We start from the raw sequence: 11,539 nt of genomic DNA, 5'->3' as shown, positions 1-11,539 counted from the left end.
TCTAGTTGGGTGTCGATGTCCCAGGCCCGTCCCAACCACCCAACCTAGGCCAGTCGAGTTTGGGAGTGCTATAGAAGAGTCAGCTAATTTCTATCAGCAGGCCACTCAAGAGTACTTACTGTCAGGTGCTGTGTAGTCGGTGTCCCAGGCCCTTCCCATCCACCCAACCAAGGCCAGTGGTGTCAAGAGTGTCCTACACAAAAGTCAGCCACGCTCACAAGCAGAGGGCAAGCTATGTAAAAGAGAGATGAGTGTGTAAATGGCAGTAGATAGCTGGGATTACCTACTAGAAGATCTGGAAGGTTAGATGGTAAGTAAAGGCAGGCTATGTGGCAGATAGATGTCAGTAGATGGCAAAAAATGGCAGAAGATGGAAGGAAATGGCAGATAGATGGAAGTTAGATGGCAAGAAATGGAAGATAGATGTCAAGAGATAGCAGGTAGATGGAAGTTAGATGGTATAGAGATGGCAGAGAGATGAAAAGGAAGATGAGAAGAGGGAGATCAAGAGAAATGTAAAGAGATGGCAGAAGATGTGGGAGGGAAAGAAACCCCCAGCCTCCCTGGGGAAAGGGAAGGGGTTTTATACCAGTGAATGGCGCCTTACGACATGGTGAATGAACCAGCTGCAGTGTGACTCAGGAAGCTCAAAGAAGTAGCAGTTGTGAGTTCATGGTAGCATACCCGTGGAAAACCGAGCAAATCTGGATGTCAAGGGTAGTATCGTTAGCATCAGGATTCTGCAATAGGAGGGAGTTGGTACTAACAATAGGTCCTACAGCTCTGCAAACCCATGGAAAACGCTTGTAGGTGAGTCCAGAACGAAAGTATACAACCAGACTCTTCTGGTTGTATATCCTCATAAAGTGTCAACGTTGCAGCTTGGTTCTCCTTGGGTGTTGTGTGAGTGTGAATGGGAAGAAGCTGGAGTGAAGTCGACGAAGAAACACATTATACTGTGGGAGTAGCACCTGCCGTATTGGGAAACGAGACGCGACTACCTCGTCCTGTCACTTCACGAGCAGAACAGCCTCGATACCGAAATAAAGAAAAATAGTACAGTGTGAATACACCAAGGAAAGTGTTACTGCTCCTTTCCTATGTTAGAGTACGAGGTTCGCGTTTTGTAGAGAAGTGGTTACTCTCCAAGTATCGCTTCGCTTCGGCCGAATTGAGTCGCTATAGTTCTTGCTGGATCAATACCATGGTACTACAACCGAGAGCCAAACTTTTCACCAGGTCTGGTCTAAGTATAGATTTGAGTCTGCTCTGGACTCTCTTATCCTGCCCAGTGAAGGATTATATATTTATCTGGGGTATAACTAGTAGCAAAGCTAAATGATTCTTTCAGGTTTAACGTCGTCCAGGATCATGGGGATTGAGGACTCTTCGACAGCTGGGGACTCCAGCGGCTCAAGACCTTAGCGACTACACAGGAAGAAATAACTAAACCTGCATGATTACAGCTTCAACATACTTGGTATCTCCTGGAGCAAATGGAAGCTGTCAATAATTCGAGGTAATATTTCGACTGTATCAAAACGAGCCTCAAACAACGGAGGCGTATTCCGGCTGCCATCACCATTTGATCAGGGTGTTTGCGACGAGGTTGCCATAGAGAGGACTGAGTCAAAAATAGAAGGCATAACCCGTTCAGGCATTGTATATAGTAGTAGTCTATACTACTGTAGCACGGCATCTTGAGTCTACGAGACATAACGACGTTATTGTAGGGATACAATTCCGCTTAATTATGTCTATATTACTACATCAGGCTACTAAATATATAGTTACTAGTACTACTGACTACTAAGCGCCAGCCAGCCTCCGATATTGGCAAGCAGATCTATCGAATTATCGAAGGAGCTGGTTCTACAGGAATGTCACATACGTAGAAATGATCCTAAGCACCGATGCTGGCAACCCACGTGCTATCTGTCTCAAGACCTCTCGACACGTTATATGCATGCAGACCAACAGAGCACTATCGAGTATGGAGAATGGCCGAGCGTAGGGCATGCCAAGACGTCACTAGTGGTAGAAAGCCAAGATCGACGCTGGCCACGCAGCTTCGGGGATTATCTGGCGGGGTGGTTTCTTTGAGGATTGTCAATCGATTGGCTAGTATTGCATCCGCGGGCTGATAGTGCACTCAAGGATGAAGAGGGCACAGCGGGAATGGTACGTCTCTAGCCTGACGCGACAGAAGCAGCACACTTCTGGATCACGAAAGATGAAGATCGCAGGATTGCGGTGTGGTGGAAGTCATTGGAAGATAGTGGCGGTAAGTGAAACTGGGCTTGGCAATGCTGGCACATGAGATAGCGCCGATGTGGTTTGGAAGCAGGAAGTTAAGTTTGCCATACGAGGGCTTGGGAAGGTTCAGTCAGGCTACAAGAGGGAGGAGTATCACGAGCGATGAGTGTGAGTACCCAAAATTGCGGCAGAACTTGCATGCAGTCTGGATAGTAAGTAATCTGCAGGCAGCGTCATGGTGGGGTTTCACAACAGGGAATGCTGCTGTTTGAGATAGCGCTTACCTGATTCCCCTGGGGTTGTGTTGGGGGGATTTGACAGTCACTCACTCACTCACCTTGACAGAATCAAATTCAGCATATCGAATCACACTCTATACTGGACCTTCTTCATTTACAGCAAATGTCTACACAGTTTACTATTCCATGATTTTTATTGAATGTACCTGCACCTTCCAAATAACTGGCGGTGAAAAAAGCAGAAGCCGTGGAATGAGCGACGGGCGGGGCGCGGAACCACAGATTGGCTGGCAGGAGACACTATCACTAGTAAACACCCAATGGATTCGCTTCACAGACGCCGGTGGATGCAGTCTGGATCCCCAATGGCCCCCCCTCTTTACAAGCAAGGGAAGTACTTACTACCAGGGCAGTTTATGGTGCAATTCCAGGTCACTAACATTCCCTAGTCGGGTGTCTGGATTACACCATCGCGTGGAAGGATTTAGGTGGAGGGGCTAAACGGGGGCACTANAATATTTCCACGGGTGGGAGGGCTCCAAAGGTACCTTGAACCCCCTGGTTGCTGATGGTGCTGATTGGAGACAATCACTCCATCGACATGCAGGGACATCCAATGCAACCTAACTGTCTCTTTGTGTTAGTCTTATTCATTAGTCCTATTGGTGAAATGCAAGGGGGAGAAAATCTCACCAGCAGCACACGGGGTGGTGGTGGTGACATGCCCCGCTGCAAAGAGAGAACAAGAAAAACNCAAACAAAAGTAGAGGGCAAAAGAAATTAGATCGGTCTTTTGGACCTATCGCACTGAACCCTCAATATTAACTTTCGGGCGAATACTCATGCGGGGAGAGCCTTCTTTCTTTGGGCCCTCAAAGGGATTTCGATTTCTCATTATGCTTCGTGCTTGACTATTTGCGCCTACATGCCCGTTCACGGTGGAACAATGAGCTATCACGGCTTTCGCTATGTCTCGCGCAGCATGGGGTTCGCAATGGGATACTTGTACTGGTACTCGCTGGGTATTTTGGTCCCCTATGAGGTTGTCGCAGCCTCCATGGTCATCGATTACTGGCATCCGAACGTCAATCTGGCCGTCTGGATTACCATCATGCTAGTCGTTATCGTGCTTCTCAACTGTCTCCCGGTGGGCGTATATGGCGAAACTGAGTTCTGGTTCTCCGGAATCAAGATCATTACTCTGATCGGTTTGCTGCTCTTGTCCTTCATACTCTTCTGGGGCGGTGGTCCCAACCGGCAACGCCTCGGGTTTCATTACTGGAAAGATCCAGGAGTCATGAACACCTACCTTGTCAGCGGTGATGCCGGTCGCTTCGTCGGACTTCTGCAGTGTATCGTCAAATCAGCTATCGCCTTCATCTTCGCGCCCGAATTAGTCGTCATTAGTGGCGGTGAAATGGAATCCCCGCGTCGCAACGTCCCCAAGGCCGCTCGTCGCTATATCTACCGACTGGTCATCTTCTACGTCTTGGGCGCCTTGGCCATCGGCGTCATCTGCTCCTCCAACGCCAAACAACTAACCGCCGGCTCTGGCACTGACGCCTCCTCCTCCCCCTTCGTCGTCGCAATCTCCAACGCCGGCATCCCCGTCCTCGACAGCATCGTCAACGCCGNGATTCTCACCTCCGCCTGGTCCGCCGGCAACTCCTTCCTCTACATGTCCTCCCGCTCACTCTACTCCCTTGCAGTCTCCGGCAACGCCCCGAACATCTTCAAAGCCTGCAACCGATGGGGCGTACCGTACTACGCCGTGGCCATCTCCTCCCTTTTCTCCGTCCTCGCCTACATGGCCGTCGGCAGCGGCAGCTACACCGTCTTCAACTGGCTCATCAATTTCACCAACACCTCGGGCTTCATTTCCTGGTTCTGCTGCAGCATCGTCTACTTCCGATTCAACAAGGCTGTGAAGGTACAGGGCGTCGAGAAACCGTATGCATCTCGCATGCAGCCCTGGGGCATGTACATCGGTCTGATAGGGTCGGTTTTCCTTGCCCTCATCAATGGATTCACGTGTTTCTTCCCGTCCGAGTGGTCCGCGAGTAACTTCTTCACGGCATATATCGGTATCCCGGCGTTTGTGGTGCTATATGTTGTTCATCGCATCGTGTTCTGGAGCGATCCGTGGGCGTGGAGGAGTGAGGAGGTTGATTTGCATACCGGGTTGAGGGAGATTATGGAGGCGGAGAAGCCCGAGAGGGTCAGGGATACATGGTGGAAGAAGTTGGCGGTTTTGGTGGAGTAGACGGTGATATTTGATGGGTGTTGTTGCGGGTGTCTGCTCGGTTAACAATAGTTTAATTAGCTAAAATACCACCTGTTATTAGGGACGTCAGATATGAGTTACAAAAGCATCATCGATCAGTTTTCTTTACGAGTTGCACTGAAGAAGGAACTGAATGCAGTGGTTGTACTTGAACAGAACTGTGGCTTTAGCCATCCGATGGAAGAGTGGACAATTCCACGGAATGCTGAAATAGATGGATTTTGATCCAGGCCCGGCCCGACATTCACCTTCAAACTCAGTGTCGCTACAGTAAAGAGCTTGGGAAGCTAGTTATTGAGCTTAAAGGATGACAGCTGAATAAATTGGAGTTCCAACTCTCCGGACCCGAATCGGTGCTCCTCAGCCGACACACATGGTGCAGCCATTCTTTACTCATCCATGGACCATTTCCTCTGATCAAACCACCATGTGATCATTCTAGATGGAAAACATCTATTCAAAATTTAGTAAGTATTCATAATTCAAATTTGTTATGCAACTATCACCGAACTAGCCCGGCTAGCTCAATCGGTAGAGCGTGAGACTCTTAATCTCAAGGCTGCGGGTTCGAGCCCCGCGTTGGGCTTTCTTTTTGATTTTTTGCCCACCAAAACTACAACAACAACAGCTACAGTAAAAGCCGCGAGAGTTAATTTATAATTCACGATGTAAACATGTGATATTAAGCCTGGCTGCAACCGTCGGACCTCAAACCATGGATAAGCTAATTGATCATGACAACAGTAAAGGTCTGGAACGGTCTGCCTCTTATGTGACTAGATTCAGGAGCATAAATGGTTCACCCCAATCCAATGCCAACTGAACAACGCCCGAATCCCTAACTAGCGTAATGCAAGATCAATCTTATGGGCTGCCTTCAATCACCAACATGAAGTTCCCAATCCTTGCTTCAGCTCTACTTCTCTCCGGGGTCCTGGCGGAGCACTTCCAGGTCCCTTTACAACATACCATCTCACCTTGCTCCACCAAACCACATACTAGCCACGACGACCTCAACCACAACATCAACACCATCCCGCACGGCATCACTGACGACCCTCGCAGTATCGACAACCAGACATTCGACTACATAATTGCCGGCGGCGGGCTAACTGGCCTCACCCTCGCCGCCAAACTAGTCGAGCAGAAGAAATACACCGTCCTAGTGATCGAAAGCGGCTTCTATGCATGGGAATACGGCCCCAAGATTGACGACCTCAACACCTACGGCCAAGTATTCGGCAGCAGCGTCGATCATGCCTACGAGACCAGTCCGCAGCTCGTCGGCAACGACGGTGAAACTGGACTAGATAAAGACATCAGAATTGTTCGGTCCGGAAATGGTCTCGGAGGGTCAACGCTCATCAATGGGGGAACGTGGACACGGCCACACAAGTCGCAGCTTGATTCGTGGGAAGAGGTCTTTGGGAATACCGGGTGGAATTGGGACGCGCTGAAGGGGAAGATGGATGAGATTGAGGTTCCGAGGGATCCGACGTCGGATGATATTACGAAGGGGTCGTTCCATAAGTTTGATGCCGAGTGTCATAATAAGGAACCGGAGAAGGGGAAGGTTAAAGTCGGGGCGAGGGATCGGAAGTATGGTTGGTCGCCGTTGATTCGGGCGTTGATGCACACGGTTAACAGTACGTATGAAGAGGTGGTGAATCAGAAGGATCTGTGTTGTGGGGATCCAACTGGGGTGTCGATGTTTTTGAACACGCTTACCAATGAGCAAATCCGGACGGATGCTGCTAGGTCGTGGTTGAAGCCAATCTTGGATGATGATGAGTTGAAGCAGTATATTACGGTTTTGACGGGGGAGCTCGTTGGGAAGGTTCATCTAAACGAGGCCAACCCTTCGGAGACAGGAACAGAATTCAAAGCGAAAGGTGTGGAGTTTGGGGTGCACAAGAAACAGGAGTGGAAGTGGGATGCTTGGGCTAGGAAAGAAGTCCTTCTAGCCGCGGGGTCCACGATCTCTCCCCTCATTCTGCAGTGGTCGGGAATCGGTCCGAAAGTCTGGCTTGATGCTGCGGGAATAGAACATAAGTTGGAGCTCCCTGTGGGATATAACCTCCAGGATCAAACAACGACTTCGGTAGTGACGAAGCCGAAACCAGAAGCGAACGGCCAAGGCCAGGCAGCCTACTTTGCAACCTTTGCAGAGATCTTCGGTAAAGATGCCTCAGATATGGAAAAGCTCCTGAANGACGATACAGAGCTCGACAAATGGGCAGAACACACAGTGAACGGCCACGGATTCCCCGACAAGGCCAACCTCCTAAAACAGTACAAGAACTACCGAGACTGGCTCCTAACCGACAAAGTATCCTATGCCGAACTATTCCTTGACACCGACAACAGCACCCATTTCGACCTCTGGAATCTGATCCCATTCACCCGAGGGTATGTCAAGATCCTAGACAACGACCCCTATCTGCGAAGCTTCGAATATAACCCGCGATACTTTGAAAATATCCTCGACTTGAACGGCCAAGCTGCTGCTACGCGGCTGGCACGACAATTGACCAACACGTATGACATGAAACAGTACGTGGACAAAGAGCAGGTCCCGGGGAGGTATGTACCAGAGAACGCGAATCTAACTGAATGGGCCGATTATGTGAAGCAAAACTACCGGGCCAATTATCACGGGGTGGGGACTTGCTCTATGATGAAGAAGGAGCTTGGTGGTGTTGTCGACCCGGAGGCTAAGGTGTATGGTGTGGAGGGGTTGAGAGTGGTGGATGGTTCAATCCCGCCTACGCAGGTGTCGTCGCATGTTATGACGGTGTTTTATGCGATGGCTGTGAAAATTGCAGAGTCAGTTATTAAGGATGCTGGTAATGCTTAGGGGTGAGGCGGTTACATATAATGAGATGAGGGAATGATTGGGGATAGTGGGTAGTAGAACTATCAACTGAATTCGGTACAAAAAGGGAAAAGAGTGCAAAATCAATATCAGGATTAAAGTTTTGTGTATAAAGCGTCTTGAAGACGGAAGCATAAAGCATAGGCTTTTTGATAGGGTAACATAAAAGAATTAGTTGGTCATCTGGATATCCCAGGGATTCGGGGTTAGCGAGGATGCTTTGGTCAATCGTCACAACGATGAAAGTCCCTACTCCGTAACCTTCCATGTGGCCATCTCTTGAGTTACACATGAACTGGCAATTTCCATCAGCCAAGTGTGTGACGACGGGGATCGGACTTAAGAAAGCCTAGCCAGGGGCGTTCCGTCCTAATCACGGATTACACCTTACCTTAGCTGGACCTCCAAAAGGTATATAAGCAGTACCAAGTCTCCTATGCTGCTGCTAGTCTATCTACTTCCATTCCCAGGTCTAGTTGGGAATCAAAGCTGAATGAACTATATAAGTCAACGAACAACATAGTTTCCCACGACCAGGATGACATAAGAGTCGACGCTTCTGAGCTGGTCATTCAGCATGAGAAGCTGCCTAACAACCCTTTAAAGCCGGTTCCGAACAAACCCATGCAAATGCTGAAAGGGTCCGGAAAATCTCCTAGAAGTGCCAAAAGAACAGCAGTTGAGGGCCAGCAGACATTTTCGATAATAAGGGCGCCAAGGAAGTACTCGATGTCATGGTTTTCGAAGCACGCTATATATTCGTTCAATGATCAAATAGGATCTCCAGAAGATCGACTACAGAGGCTTCCAAGAGGGTGTAGAAGTTTCATGGAGGACAGAATTCATTATAACGGTACAACGAAGAAGAGATTCAGTACGGTCTGAGACACTTGCAACATAAGTATTATTCCAATTATCGACACGGTGGATTGCATGCAGTGGACTCTCTTTAGCTTCTCTTGTTCGAGAGTTCATATATATTCTTCCTTTGGAAAAAGGGAAAGAGAGGCAAAGATGTTGCCTGGATGTGAACCAGGCCAACAACTATTGTGGTTGTTCTGCGCATACATGCATTTGTTGTGCGCGAAGGTCGTCATCTGGAATTTGAATGGACGTTGCTTCCATCCCAGAAACGCCTCACAATCTTCAGGTTATGAAACACAGGTATATAGCAAGTGAGCCCTTGAGAACCTGACAACGAACGTTTCCATACTCGCGAACCGACTATATTTTGATTCATATAACGAGCTCTTGTTCCTGGCGTAGCCAGGAGAGATTGGACCTGACTCGAGGTCATTATGACAACTATATTACTCGGGTTCGCTCACCTGACTGTGCCAAACGAGACCTATTGCCTTTATGTATTTCGCAAGCAAAATGCACCTTGGCTACAGCCTGGGAGATCCCTGTTTCTTTATATCAAACCTTTGTGGTACCAAAAATTCCGAATGTGGTTGCTGGGGGCTCGTCGCGTAGAAGCAGCATATTGAATTATTCAATTGTTCGGTGCAATTATGTCTACAATACAGGAGTAGCTGGGTTGAAGATAAGCGTGTGCTTGTGGAATGGCGGTTGCGAAACCTTACTGGGCGGGAATTGGACCTCACAGACTGGAGACCAAAACACACAGAGAACACTACCAGGTACTCGTGTCGGGCTTCATTGAGCTATGGAATCATGATGATCCCGCAGCAGCCGATCCTTTTCACAACCTGTCGGGTCATGGTGATGAAAAGAAACCCAGGTTTGACTTCGGCCCGCACTTGACTGTGCACAACAATACAGACATACCTGAACCAAGATATACAGTTCGAGTTTGAGAAACTAATTATGATTCTGAGACTGATTTTGACAACTCGACAGCAGCCCGGCCTCTAATGCCACTGGGAGGGGTGTACACGTACGGAACCTTTGACTATCAATATCCTGGATCCATCAGCTATCAGATCAACATCCTGGTCAACCAGCATCAGTCCCGATTGTCCAGTGTCGCATTCGAATCAGTTGTACAGATGGGTATGCAGAACCACGGGACTGACTTGATTTGTAGCATGAATTTGTCTGAACAGGATGACATGCCCGAACCAAGATATACCACTCAATATCAAGAATTCAGTATACTTCTGAGACTGATTTTGACAACTCGACAGCAGCCCGACCTCTGATGCCATTGGAAAGGGTGTACATATACTAGCTTGTCCCCCAAATAACCTACTTTTGGAGGCGAAGGCTCTTCTCGATGATACCCGCGTCACTGACGTGTTGAGAAGCTGAACATGAATGCGTCCTGTGGTGAGGGGCTTCAACAAGGTCATTATCATGGCGGCGATCCCAGCAACAATGTGTACCTTCAGCATGACAGACTACATTATTACCATTAACAAGAAAGTAACAAGGTGAAGTCTTCTGGTGCGAAACAATAGATGAAGAAAAAGGCAGCTTATTGGATTTCTTTCTCTTACAAGCACAATAAGCAGCATTTCTCAAGCTTGATTATCACAGGTATCTGAGGTGCACAATGTACTTGTTGGAAGCACAGCCTAAGCAGCACAATATCTCAAATATGGATGTTGAAATGGTCTGCAGCTGGAAGAGACCAAAGCAATGCTACAGCACTAGCTGGTGTTCCTTTCGAGAACTGGACATCCCCAGCTTAATGGGTTTAGATTGACTGGGTGGGGCATGTGGAGATCACATTTATTTTATCCCCCGCATCGGACTATCATTCTTATTTGTGCTTCGCTTCGCACCGCCACATCTGATCACCCACACACACTTGAACCCACAAAATAGCACCAGGTGTGCACTATACGGCGAGATGACTGGCTGGGGGAGCAGTTGTCAGCTGTTTCAGGTCATTTCGCGCATTCATCGTCCGCCTTATCGGAATAGCTCACATGCACATCCTTAGCACATTATTTAATGTCTGCTGTGGCTTCAGACAAATTCCCTATAGTTATTATATAGATAGTATTAGATTGGCTGTGTATATCCGCTGCACCGTGTATGGTCAGCGATGCACAAACGAGACCTTGCCTACAAATCGAGTTGTTATGACATCCCCAACCTATAATAATAACTGCTTCCATGAGCGCTTATCAGAACTAATATATTGCCAAGACTGCACCGATCTCCTAAATGCTTATTGTCCCACTCATAGCAGATGTCTTCACAAGAATGCATCTAGATTACGTAATATACACCAGCATGAAGTATTGCGGCCTGAGGCACGAAGGGCTAAAGGGCAGCTGAAATTGTGCTGCCTAGGAAGTGGTCGTAACCGTGCTAGCTCTAACCAACAATATGAATATAGGGATTTGACTATCACCAAGAACAATGCCCAGACAGTTTGAAGAGTATTGAAGTTGCGGGTTAATAACGAGGAAAGAGCGTCCAGGTTAAGTCCTGATACATAGAAAATCAGCAAAAATTTTAAAGGTGATCGCATTTTCCACAGCGAGAAGCCCGTTGATCTCGTTAACAGCCCTTAATCTGAAACAAGAAGGCTATCATCTAGTGTATGGCAGTTATTCCGTTCACTGAGTCATTGGTTCTGGACTTGTCCGCGTTAAGGACCAACGCTCGGTAAACGTCATCCCATATCTCGATGCACCACTCGGGCTTAGACCTGCAGGCGGTGTGCCAGTCAGCCTCACCCAGCTTTTGCCCTCCAAGACCCTGCCATGAGGGGAAAGCGATCTTTGGCATGAGTTACGCTCGTTGTGCCTGAAGCCAAGTGGACAAATCCCTACGGGCTTTCTCTTTCTGTAGCGCGATCGAAGGAGAGTGCCATACGTTCATCTGCTCACACTACAGGATCTGTCCAGTAAGATTGTGCATGAAAGGCTCCTTTTAGGGTGATTGGGCTTTGGAGAGCTCAGAAAA

General features: G+C 48.2%; 6 protein-coding genes and 1 non-coding gene across 7 annotated transcripts; 5 read left to right on the top strand and 2 right to left on the bottom strand.

Moving 5' to 3' along the window:
* Window position 1: 1 nt before the first annotated feature.
* Window positions 2–1,579, bottom strand: An12g03480 (uncharacterized protein; the record flags this gene model as incomplete). The annotated part of the gene is made up of 5 exons (XM_059750798.1): window positions 2–68; window positions 116–193; window positions 685–783; window positions 1,143–1,210; window positions 1,478–1,579. The coding sequence occupies 5 exons, from the start codon at window positions 1,577–1,579 to the stop codon at window positions 2–4; spliced, it is 414 nt and encodes a 137-aa protein (XP_059604397.1).
* Window positions 1,580–2,000: 421 nt separating this feature from the next.
* An12g03470 (hypothetical protein) lies at window positions 2,001–2,944 on the top strand (the record flags this gene model as incomplete). The annotated part of the gene is made up of 5 exons (XM_059750797.1): window positions 2,001–2,090; window positions 2,165–2,284; window positions 2,348–2,380; window positions 2,484–2,522; window positions 2,738–2,944. The coding sequence occupies 5 exons, from the start codon at window positions 2,001–2,003 to the stop codon at window positions 2,942–2,944; spliced, it is 489 nt and encodes a 162-aa protein (XP_059604396.1).
* Window positions 2,945–3,420: 476 nt separating this feature from the next.
* An12g03460 (uncharacterized protein) lies at window positions 3,421–4,758 on the top strand (the record flags this gene model as incomplete). Its single annotated transcript, XM_001395384.3, has 1 exon — window positions 3,421–4,758. The coding sequence occupies one exon, from the start codon at window positions 3,421–3,423 to the stop codon at window positions 4,756–4,758; it is 1,338 nt and encodes a 445-aa protein (XP_001395421.3).
* A 534-nt stretch (window positions 4,759–5,292) lies between these two features.
* On the top strand, window positions 5,293–5,365 carry tRNA-Lys (CTT). The gene has a single exon. It is a non-coding gene; the product is annotated as a tRNA-Lys (tRNA).
* Window positions 5,366–5,668: 303 nt separating this feature from the next.
* Window positions 5,669–7,636, top strand: An12g03440 (uncharacterized protein; the record flags this gene model as incomplete). Its single annotated transcript, XM_001395383.1, has 1 exon — window positions 5,669–7,636. The coding sequence occupies one exon, from the start codon at window positions 5,669–5,671 to the stop codon at window positions 7,634–7,636; it is 1,968 nt and encodes a 655-aa protein (XP_001395420.1).
* A 233-nt stretch (window positions 7,637–7,869) lies between these two features.
* An12g03420 (uncharacterized protein) lies at window positions 7,870–10,311 on the top strand (the record flags this gene model as incomplete). The annotated part of the gene is made up of 8 exons (XM_059750796.1): window positions 7,870–7,910; window positions 8,125–8,469; window positions 8,691–8,804; window positions 9,184–9,398; window positions 9,476–9,713; window positions 9,805–9,913; window positions 9,965–10,050; window positions 10,194–10,311. 8 exons carry the CDS (start codon window positions 7,870–7,872, stop codon window positions 10,309–10,311), a joined length of 1,266 nt encoding a protein of 421 aa, XP_059604395.1.
* A 741-nt stretch (window positions 10,312–11,052) lies between these two features.
* Window positions 11,053–11,362, bottom strand: An12g03410 (hypothetical protein; the record flags this gene model as incomplete). Its single annotated transcript, XM_059750795.1, has 2 exons — window positions 11,053–11,140; window positions 11,214–11,362. 2 exons carry the CDS (start codon window positions 11,360–11,362, stop codon window positions 11,053–11,055), a joined length of 237 nt encoding a protein of 78 aa, XP_059604394.1.
* Window positions 11,363–11,539: the final 177 nt, after the last annotated feature.

This window comes from Aspergillus niger (assembly GCF_000002855.4).
Source record: "Aspergillus niger supercontig An12".
Taxonomy (NCBI): domain Eukaryota; kingdom Fungi; phylum Ascomycota; class Eurotiomycetes; order Eurotiales; family Aspergillaceae; genus Aspergillus; species Aspergillus niger.
Note: the sequence above shows the minus strand (reverse complement) of the source record. Positions and strands in the feature narration are given on the sequence as shown.